At 42.1% G+C, this 11,367-nt stretch overlaps 1 protein-coding gene and 1 long non-coding RNA gene across 2 annotated transcripts; one reads left to right on the top strand and one right to left on the bottom strand.

The window, feature by feature from the left end:
* Positions 1–1,638: 1,638 nt before the first annotated feature.
* Positions 1,639–7,870, top strand: SRSF9 (serine/arginine-rich splicing factor 9; the record flags this gene model as incomplete). The annotated part of the gene is made up of 3 exons (XM_006770301.1): positions 1,639–1,810; positions 5,349–5,521; positions 7,373–7,870. Coding segments are annotated over 3 exons (489 nt in total), but the record flags the coding sequence as incomplete, so codon positions are not given.
* LOC107184170 lies at positions 2,964–3,478 on the bottom strand. Its single transcript, XR_001514996.1, has 2 exons — positions 3,385–3,478; positions 2,964–3,147 (listed from the first exon to the last, which is right to left on the bottom strand). It is a non-coding gene; the product is annotated as an uncharacterized LOC107184170 (long non-coding RNA).
* Positions 7,871–11,367: the final 3,497 nt, after the last annotated feature.

Here is an 11,367-nt window from a genome sequence, read left to right as displayed (position 1 = left end):
CCGGGGAAGAGGGGGGACTTCCAGGGCCGCGGCGGGGGCCGCCCCGGAAGGACTGGCCGCGGGTGCCCTGCTCCTCGGGCGTGTGGTCGGGGGCGAGGGGAGCGTTTGAGGTGGGAAGGCAGGAAGCACCCTGAGGCTTTGGTTGTCATTTGCCTCAGAAATGGAACAGGCATTTCACACCTCCCTCCTCCATGGGTAAGGCCGGTGTGGTTCTGAGTGACCCCACTGCACCGTGCTAGGCATTCAGCACTTCCCGCCTCTGAGATAGGTATTGTTAATCACCTTTTATAGACGAGGAAACTGAGGGTTTAGATAATTGATAAAGAGAATGCTAGTAAGGAATCAGGGTAGGACTTGAATTCCCTGTTCTGCCCTTTTGGAATACAAACTTACTGTATAATATGCAACATCATTATCTCTTCCCTCATTTCCTTAATAATAGAAAAGCTACCATTTGATATCACTAGTTGCCAAGTTTCAAGCAAAGCACCACACACATAGGATCTTATTTAATCCTAAGAGTAACCTTGTGAGAAAGACATCAGTGATTAAGATGTGAAAACCTGACTCCTTACCCAGAGACAGCTACTAGCGAAGACCAGAAGAATGATGGTGCTAGAAGTCTGCTTTAAACCTTAGCAGGCCTGCCTCTCTGCCACTGCATTATAAATACAGCCAGGGTGGCCCCGGATGTGGTCTCCTTGCTTTTAATTCTAGGACTAAAATCGTAAGTGACATGTGCCTGTGACAACTGAAGGAGGCCTTCCTTAGTATCTCTTCAGCTCCACTTGTCCACCAAGCCCTGCGGCCATTCTCTCATGCAGTCCTGGAGAGTCAGTTTAGTGTTCCTGCCTGTCCTAGAGCCTACAAAAAACTAAGAGTAACTTTATCTTCTTTGGGGAAATTGTACCCAGATAGTGGTCTTGACAACTTCTCCAAACCATGCTGAAACAAACATACGCTTGAGGGAGTTTTATGTTCCTCACAAAACACTAAATTGCATTTGTCTTTTGAGCTTTTTTTTTAAAATATATTTTTATTGATTTCAGAGAGGAAGGGAGAGGGAGAGAGAGAAACATCAATGATGAGAGAATCATTGATTGGCTGCCTCCTGCACGCCTCCTGCTGGAGATTGAGCCCGCAATGCGGGCAAGTGCCCTTGGTTGGAATTGAACCCAGGACCCTTCAGTCCGCAGGCCGCCGCTCTATCCACGGAGCCAAATCGGCTAGGGCTTGTGCTTTCTTTTTAAATGGGTTTTTCTTTCTATAGACTTGATGATACTAGGCCTTGTTGAAGAATATTAAAGGACTAATGTGTGGTATGCATTTTGAGAAACTGCACTCCAAAGTTAAACACTTTTATTGGCAAAATCGGTCATCTATTTATTCCTTTTTTTGTTTGTTTCTAAATTAGTCCTCCTGTAAGTAATTTGTTTATCCATTCACTATCATTTCATACCTAGAAAACTTCATGTGTGATACCTGTAAAGTTTAATTCCAATATTATGAAAAGTCTTCAAAGCAGTATTGCATCAAGATCCTGTTTTGTTTTCTCACTCTAGGTTTTCCTTTCATACTTGGTACTTATGCCCCTCACTGGGAGTCATTCAGCCTCCTGAGCAGCACTAACACCAAATTTTTCTTTGCAGAGATGCTGAAGATGCAGTTTATGGAAGGAATGGTTATGATTATGGCCAGTGTCGACTTCGTGTGGAGTTCCCCAGAGCTTATGGAGGTCGGGGTGGGTGGCCCCGTGGTGGGAGGAATGGACCTCCTACAAGAAGATCTGATTTCCGAGTTCTTGTTTCAGGTATGTTTCTTTCAAACCGAATGAGATGATGCATGTAAAATACTTAGCACAGTCTGGCCTCAAGAAATGTTAGCTGTTATTCTTCAGTGCATGCATACATGGGTTTTTTTTCCCCTTAGTCTATGCACACTGACAGTCTGAAACCCTTCCCTGTCTTGCCAGTGAGGGAGGTATCTTGCAAATGAAACTGCACCAGTAGTAGCCTTGTTAGAACATAAAGGTGTTGTTTTTTTAAAAAATATATTTTTATTGATTTCAGAGAGGAAGGGAGAGGGAGAGAAAGATAGAAACATCAATGATTAGAGAAAATCATTGATTCATTGCCTCGTGCACGCCCCACACTGGGGACCGAACCCACAACCCAGGCATGTACTCTTGGCCAGAATTGAACCTGGGACCCTTCAGTCTGCAGGCCCACGCTGTATCCACTGAGCCAAACCAGCTAGAGCAAACGTGTTTCTTATAAAGGAGTTTTCTAGTGTTGAAAGGGAAAATGATAGCAAAACCCCTTGAGCTGTAATTCTAAGGATTTTTAAAAAAATATATTTTATTGACTTTTCACAGAGTGGAAGGGAGAGGGATAGAGAGCCAGAAACATTGATCAGCTGCCTCTCACACACCCCCTACTGGGAATGTGCCCGCAACCAAGGCACATGCCCTTGACCGGAATCGAACCCGGGACCCTTCAGTCCGCAGGCCGACGCTCTATCCACTGAGCCAGACCAGCCAGGGCTGGGTTTTTTTTTTTTAATGTACCATGGTATTGGACTTGAAAAGATATTCCAGAAGCCAGATTTAAACAACTTACCCAGCTGTGAATCCTGAAAAAAGACCAGTTTTTATGTTGGTTTTGGGCTTATCCTATATAATAAAAGGGTAATATGCAAATAAACGGAACGGCTGAATGACAAGTCACTCTGATGCTCACTAACCACCAGGGGGCAGATGCTCAATGCAGGAGCTGCCCCCTGGTGGTCAGTGCACTCCCACAGGGAAAGCTCCACTCAACCAGAAGCCCAGAAGCTCAGAAGCAGGGCTCATGGCTGGCGGCGGTGGTGACAGGAGCCTCTCTCGTATAAAATAAGAAAAACAACTTAGTGTCTTACAGATTGTATTTCATAATATAGAACAAAATATCTAGATTGACAAGTGATAAAATAATATGCTCAGGTTTATTCATCTTTTGAAATAACAACACTGGTAAAGACCTGGGAGCTTTTGCACATTTTGTGGGTGTTTTAGGGTCCTGGTGGAGTAAAATGTCTTGGGGAGCCTGGCACCTTTTTCTATGTGAATATCACAATCACAGCTGATTCCCATTGTGCTTAAGAGTGATACTCAGCCCTAACCGGTTTGGCTCAGTGGATAGAGCGTCGGCCTGCGGACTGAAAGGTCCCAGGTTCGATTACGGCCAAGGGCATGTACCTTGGTTGCGGGCACATCCCCAGTGGGAGGTGTGCAGGAGGCAGCTGATCGATGTTTCTCTCTCATCGATGTTTCTAACTCTCTATCCTTCTCCTTTCCTCTCTGTGAAAAATCAGTAAAATATATTTAAAAAAAAAAAAGAGTGATACTCAGTGTCTGCCTATTGCAGTGACAGCGAACCTTTTGAGCTCGCTGTGTCAGCATTTTGAAAAACCGTAACTTAACTCTGGTGCCTTGTCACATATAGAAATTTTTTGATATTTATTTTATATATTTAAAAGCTATTTAACAAAGAAAAATCAACCAAAAAAATGAGTTCGTGTGTCACCTCTGACACGCGTGTCATAGGTTCACCGTCACTGGCCTATTGTGTCCCTTCTTAATTTCATTTTTTTAAAATATATTTTTATTGATTTCAGAGAGGAAGAGAGAAACATCCGTGATGAGAGAGAATCATTGATTGGTTGTTTCCTGAACGCCCCCCTCCCCCCGGCCCCCAACTGGGGATTGAGCCCGCAACCCCGGCTTGTGCCCTTGTTGGGAATCAAACCTGGGATCCTTCAATTCACAGGCCGACACTCTATCCACAGCCAAACCAGCTAGGGCTTTTTATTTGTTATTATTATAATGTATTTTTATTGATCTTAGAGAAGAAGGGAGAGGGAGAGAGAGAAACATCAATGATGAGAAGGAGTCATTGATTGGCTGCTTCCTGCACATCCCCTATAGGGAATCGAGCCCGCAACCCGGGCATGTGTCCTTGGTTGGAATCGAACCCAGGACCCTTCAGTCCGAAAACCGACACTCTATCTACTGAGCCAAACTGGCCAGGGCCTTCTTAATTTTTTTAACCCCAGGACTCTGTTCCCTCCTTCAAGAAGTCATACAGTTGTTTTTTCCTCTCCATGCTGCTCTGAAATCCTACCTAGAAAACTGTTAGGAAATGGCTGCAGTCCTGAGCTGTGAGCGGTAAACACAGCCTTTGAGAGCAGGAGCACATATCCCTTTCATGACATCAGGTAGGGTTGTATGACTTCCCGCTAGTTTTAGCGTCTGAGTCTTACCTTTCCCCCACTGTATTGAAGAATATTGGTGATCTCTTAAGAGGTGTTTGTCAGTTAATCACACCTACAAAAAACCAAAACTTTAGATTTTTGTTAACTTCCATTACATTTTGGTTATTTCATTGGATGGTTTCAAATTCCCATGTCCTAGGAACCCTGTCAGGCAAGAAATCATTGATTGCCCAGATGGGTGTGGCTCAGTGGTTGAGCATCGACCCAGGAACCAAGAGGTCACCGGTTTGGTTCCTGGTCAGGGCATGAACTCAGGTTGTGGGCTCGATCCCGAGTGGGGGGCATGCGGGAGGCAGCCGATCGATGATTCTCCATTGATGTTGATCGATGTTTCTCTGTCATCGATGTTTCTAACTCTCTATCTCTCTCCCTTCCTTCCTCTCTGACATCAATAAAAATATATTTTAAAAAAAATCATTGATTGGTACTGAAATATTTCATATGGAATAAAGAACTCAAAATCTTGGGAGTTTAGTATTAATTGAGGGACAAAGAAAGAGAGGCTATGAATTCTCAAGAGATACTAAAACTATAATGAGATGGACTTCTTGCTATGTTGGGGAGGCTTGTTCTGGAAGATTAGCCTAGGATTAGCTTTTTTAAGAATATCTGATTCTACATATTTATTTTTATTTTTTAATCCTCATCTGAGGATATTTTTACATTGATTTTTAGAAAGTGGAAGAGGGAAATATCAATGTGAGAGAAACACATGCATTGGTTGCCTTCTGGGCCAGGGAGGAGTCTGCAACCGAATTACATGCCCTTAACCGGAACTGAACCCTGGACACTTCGGTTCACAAGCCAATGCTCTACCCACTGAATCAAACCAGTGAGGACTCTAGGACTAGCTTCTTAAGGTGGTTTGCCACCTATACTTTAGTGCTCTTTGATTTCGTGTCCCTTACCCAGATTTGTGATTTGGGAATTCTCAGGATTTAAAAGTAGTGATGGAGAAGGGACCTGAGGTATTGCTGGCTCTTAACAGGACATTTCACACAGCTGAAGGATTGGCCTCTTATGTTCTCCATACCTAGGACTTCCTCCCTCAGGAAGCTGGCAGGACCTGAAGGATCACATGCGAGAAGCTGGGGACGTCTGTTACGCAGATGTGCAGAAGGATGGAATGGGGATGGTTGAGTATCTCAGAAAAGAAGACATGGAATATGCCCTGCGTAAACTGGATGACACCAAATTCCGCTCTCATGAGGTGGGTCCCCACCTTCTGTTGAGCTTGTAGCCAGTCCACTCCACCTGAAGCTGACCTAGCAGAGTAGCAACAGGCCATGCATTTGCCACTTGATGACCTCACAGTACCATTAAAGATCTATCTTAAGTGGACAAAGCCAAGGAATTCATCATGCCTAAGCCCTGCAGGGTCATAACAGAGGGAAATCTGCATTCATAGCATTTTTAATCTGGAGAGAATACTGTGCAGTCTGTCATAATGTGGTGAGCTATTGTGATAACATCCTTCTCATAACTGGCTTAATCTTTAATGTCTCTGTGAACCTAAATATTATGGCTATCTCTCCTCTGGGTCTAGTATGGGCTCTGCAAGCCAGCCGCATCTCAGCCTTTCTAGATACTGCTATTGGGGCAGAGTTGTCACTTCATTGTTCTTTCCCAAAGTAGTGCAGGATCCTTTTTGGAACCTGAGCCACCTTGTTATTTTTTTGTGGTTGATCACCTCACCCTCAGGGCTTAGTTCTGGATGTCCTTTCAAGAAGGCAGCTGCTGCCCAGCCGATTTAGCTGAGTGGATAGAGCTTCGGCCTGCGGACTGAAGGGTCCCAGGTTCGATTCTGGTCAAGGGCACATGCCTGGGTTGGGGGCTTGATCCCTAGTATGGGGTGTGCAGGAGGCAGCCAATCATTGATTCTCTCCTTCTCCCTTCCTCTCTGAAATCAATAAAAAAAATACATTTTTTTAAAAAAGGCAGCTGCTGCTTTGGATATCTCAATCTGATTCGAATGGTGATTATCCCTTTGATACCATTGAGACCAGATATTAGACCAATTGGACTTTTTTTTTTCTGGTTATCTTGCCTGACTTGCTATCGGGTTTAGGGATGTCTAAAGATATGAATATCTAGGCCCATTCTTTTTCTAAGGATTCATATAATTCCCTAATGTTATGGGGTGAGGGATGTATGGCTTAACAATGCTTTTGCTCAGACTAACTCTTAGGACTTGAAATTGGAGCAGAAATACAATAGCACCTAGTCAAATACATGCAAAGCAGAACTTCAGGTTAAATCCAATTATTGACTTCACGTAGGGGAAAAGCATCTTGCTCTTTCCTTTTAGCATATTTAGATTTTCTGAAAATGGTGGCTGATGGCAAAGGGCTTGGAGAAAGGCCAAACTGAACGTGACTCCTGCTGCTTAGCTGAGCTACTCTCAATTCTGGTTCCTCCATATGCAAAATAGTCAGAATAGAACTGTGTTATAAGACTTGCTGGTAAGTTAAATTATGAAAAAACTAAAGCATCTAGCCCAAGTCCTGACACCTGGGAGATGCTGAATACAGGTTAACTCCTTCCATAGGTACCCATTGAAAGATGCATATGAGGCAGCAGGGGATTGAACTATACTAGTACAGGGTAGGACAAAAGTAGGTTTACAGTTGAGAGTATGTGAAACAGTTTATTTTTGTATTTATTAATTACTTTGTTTTTCCATATGAATAACTGTAAACCTACTTTTGCCCCTCCATATAATATATATAATCTCTGAGAGCCTTTCTAGTTCTTAGATTTTAGGGGGTTAGTGGCAGTTATTAAGATATGTTAGCAGTAATAGCTAGCACTTGAGCATTTACACATGTCAAGTTACGATTTATTATTTGTGTCACCTTGAGCAGATGAGAGCATTCTTGAAATGGACTAGTAAGAGTACCTACCCCAATAGAATTGTGGTGGTTTGATGAGATTGATATTGTGCCAGGCAAATAGTTAGTGCTTAATACATCGCTATTATTGTTAGGCAGTTATGCTAGGTGTTGGTAGACTTTGTTATTCTGGGTCTTATTTTACCTTTTACTTTTTGTTTGAATTTCAGGGTGAAACTTCCTACATCAGAGTTTATCCAGAGAGAAGCACCAGCTATGGCTACTCACGGTCTCGGTCTGGGTCAAGAGGCCGTGACTCTCCATACCAAAGCAGGGGTTCCCCACACTACTACTCTCCCTTCAGGCCCTACTGAAACAGGTGATGGGAATTTTTTTCTTTATTTTTTTAGGCGAACTGAGCTGCTTTGTGCTCAGAATTTACATTCCAGATTGATGATTTAGTGTCTTAGAAAATTTTTTTAATTTTTTTTAAAGGAAATAAAATTACATAATTTCTACCAGGGCCATATTAGCAGTGAAACATTTTCAACTGCAGAAATTGTGGTTTTGGTTCAGAAACAAGTTGTATATTTTTCACCCCTGATTATGGGAAAAAAAAAAAATCAGTGCTATGTGTTTGTGGGTTGCTCTGCTATGGAGATCAGCAGTTACTGTGACTAAATGGACCCATTCTGTTTAGAAATATATTTTAAATGTTTCATAATTGACATGTGTGGTTGTCCTTGATTAAGTTCATAGATTTCACCAAACAGGCATACTGATTATTTATATTTATATTTTAGGGTAGTTGCTCTGAAGATAGTTTGAGAACTTCTATCCCAAGGGCAGTTCAGGTTCTCTTTTCTTCTTCTCTTTTAAATATATATTTTTATTGATTTCAGAGAGGAAGGGAGAGATAGAAACATCAATGATGAGAGAGAATCATTGATCAGCTGCCTCCTGAACGCCCCCTACTGGGGATTGGGCCTACAAATCGGGCATGTGCCCTTGACTGGAATTGAACCCAGGACCCTTCAGTCTGCAGGTCAACACTCTATCCACTAATCCAAACCAGCTAGGGTCTATCACTTTTACTTCTAAATATGTCTCATTTATCTTTGCTACCTAAACTTTAAAAACTTTTTTATTTTTCAATTATAATTTACTTTCAATATTATTTTGTCTTGGTTTTGGGTATACAGCATAGTGGTTAAATAATCATGTACTTTACAAAGTGACCCCCACTCTCCACTCCTGATATTTCCAGTACGCACCTGGCACCATACAGTTACCACAATATTGACTGCTGTACTTTACATTCCCGTGACTATGTTGGAACTACCAATTAGTACTTCTCAGTCCCATCACCCTTTTCACCCAGTCCCCCAGCCCTTATCCCCTTTGGCTACTACCAGTCCACTCTCTATCTATGAGGTATGTGAGCTTAAAAAAACACATGTCTTGCGGGGGAGGGGGGTGTGGGGTGTTGAACACACCATCTTGGATTCTGCTCAATTCAGTAATTATGGGGGTCAACTATGTCCCAGGCCTGGGGGTATATTTTTTACATAACCCACTTTACTGAAGTATAACATGTAAAAAAATATTTAATACATACAACTTAATGACTTTGAATAAGTATACACCCCTGAACCCACCACCATCAAAGCCATTAAGTTCTTTTCAGAAAGTAAAGCTGCATGTGTGGTTAATATCCCCTTTGCATGTAATCACTTTGTGGGATGGATGTCAGGAATTGCAAAGCTGTACAGTCTACTTTGAACACTCTTCAGAATTTAGCAGAAAGTTAACCCTCTGTTCAGAACAAAGTGGGTACCCAGGAACAAACTCAAGTGTGTTTGGTAAAGATAAAAGGGTGCTCAGGTCAATGGAAACAGCAACTAAAAAGGACAACTCGGGTTATCACACTGGTCAGATACAATGTCTAACAGATTATATTTAAAAAAATTCACTTAAGTACAACTGGGTAGACAATTTTGGGAGGAGATAATATCTTCCAAAGTGAACATTTCATTGGAAATAGACAATACCTTAGCTTCAGGAACACATTGGCTTATTTTGGCTAGATCTTTCCCAGTTATATCTTCAGAAGAGTTAATTACTAAGAAAAATACTTAATCCTCGATTTTTTCCGGTTACTGAGGGAAGTGGGCACTTTAGTATTCATAATAACAAAATACTATCGTGCTTCCATGTATTCACAGTGTACCCCTTCCCAGAATAGCTCTTCAGCTCTGTGAGAAGGGCTCTTGTTCATCCAGCTTTGGCAAAGAGATATTACCTGTTTGAAAATAATAATAAAGAAGCATGTTAGAGCTGACCCTGCTTTCCCAGCTGGCTCTTCTGAGCTAACTTATCATTGGTTTGTCATGGAAAATAAACAATGAAAGTAAGTGTAGCTACCAACCTGTTTTTTAAAATAATCAGTTATAAGTGAAGCCTAATTCACTTTTCAATAAGGAGCAGATTAATGTTAATTAACCATCTATATGCATATAGGCAGGGAGGGAAGACTATGACTGTGAACTCACTTTGTCCCAAGAAACAAAGTCTGACACAAGGTTCTGTTTAGCAGTAACATGTGACCAGTGGACTGTCTGCTGAAACTGTGACAGCCGTCAGGCTCCGGGATGGATTCAGAAGTCTGTCTCCTCTCCACAGTTAACGGAGGCGGATTAGTGAATCGGGCATGGTTTAGAGTTCACAAATGTTTTAGCTTTCCTTCCAATCCTTGCTTCAACCAGAGCCTTCCTTTAACTGGTTGGTCTTGATCAAAGAGGTAATCCCTGAGCTGGAGGCTGATGTTGCCCTGGACAATGCTCGGAATCATTCTCTGCTGAAGGATCTCCTGAACTTGAGGTTGGCATTGGAAAATCATCTACCTGAGTGCTTAGGCTACAAATACCTATACGTATGCAGAAGCTCTGAGGGCCCACTTATCTGCAGAGGAAATAAAAAAACCCACCCAAAGTTCTGGGTTTTATTACTGGCCCAGAATTATTTTTAAATTTCCACTTAAAATAGTTGCAGTGAGGTTTAAAAATGCCGATTTTTACACCAAGGGTTGCAAACTGATAGCTCACAGAGTACATCTGGCTTATAGGTATGTTTTATTTGCACGGTCTTTTTTTTCCCCCATTAGTTGCCAGTACTTAAAATTTGGGAAATACCACATAAAATGCCAGATGTCCACGTTCTCTGGGACATTCCTGCCTGAGAAGCAGTGAATACCAGTTTCCCCTTTAGGTAGAGCTTGAGCTTCAGATTTGCTACTGGACATACTCGTCTCCACCCCAGTTCTATTTGGGGAATATACAGTTCCTACTATATTTTTAATTTACTGTGGGACAAGCTTATTAAACTTTGGGAAACACGTACCTGGGGGAGCCACAAAATACTCCTCCACAACTCGATGGGAGTTCTGTAGTAGTTCTTCAGCACAGTTGCCCTCTACCACATTGTCGGGTCTCAGGTAAAGACATCTACAAAACCAGAAGCTTAAGGTTACCTCTTGGGAGAACAAGGCTTTGAAGGCATGGGTGGAGAGGGTCAAGGATCGGGGAACAAAGACACAGCATATTCTTGAGTTCTGGGCACTGCTCAAAAGTGGAAGAGATATGCCCTAGCTGGTTTGGCTCAGTGGGTAGAGCACATGCCCAGGTTGGATTCCAGTCAAGTGCACATGCCCAGGTTGTGGGCCCGACTCAATAGGGAGTGTGCAGGAGGCAGCTGATCAATATTTCTGTCTCATCAATGTTTCTAACTCTCTATCCCTCTCCCTTCCTCTCTGTAAAAAATCAATAAAAAAAAAAAGACTGCTAAACATTTTAGAAAAAGCAAATCCTGACTGATGTTCAGTGAAATCTCCAGATTCAAATGCTTCCCATTTTCCCATATGGCCCATGCAAAGGATTAACAAACCAACTATTGGTCAATAAGATTATATAGGTTTCATATTGCATTGGGTGCCCACCACCCAAAGTCAGATAATCTTCTGTCACATATATTTGGCCCCCTTTCCCTCTGGTAACCACTATACTATTGTCTGTGTCTATGAGCTTCAGTTTTATATCCCACATATGAGTTAAATCATACGGTTCTTAGCTTTTACAATGGAATACTACTCAGCCATAAGAAAGGATGAAATAGCATCATTTGCAACAACATGGATGGACCTTGAAAGCATTACACTAAGTGAAACAAA

This window comes from Myotis davidii, unplaced genomic scaffold (genome assembly GCF_000327345.1).
Source record: "Myotis davidii unplaced genomic scaffold, ASM32734v1 scaffold803, whole genome shotgun sequence".
In the NCBI taxonomy this organism is placed as follows: domain Eukaryota; kingdom Metazoa; phylum Chordata; class Mammalia; order Chiroptera; family Vespertilionidae; genus Myotis; species Myotis davidii.
Note: the sequence above shows the minus strand (reverse complement) of the source record. Positions and strands in the feature narration are given on the sequence as shown.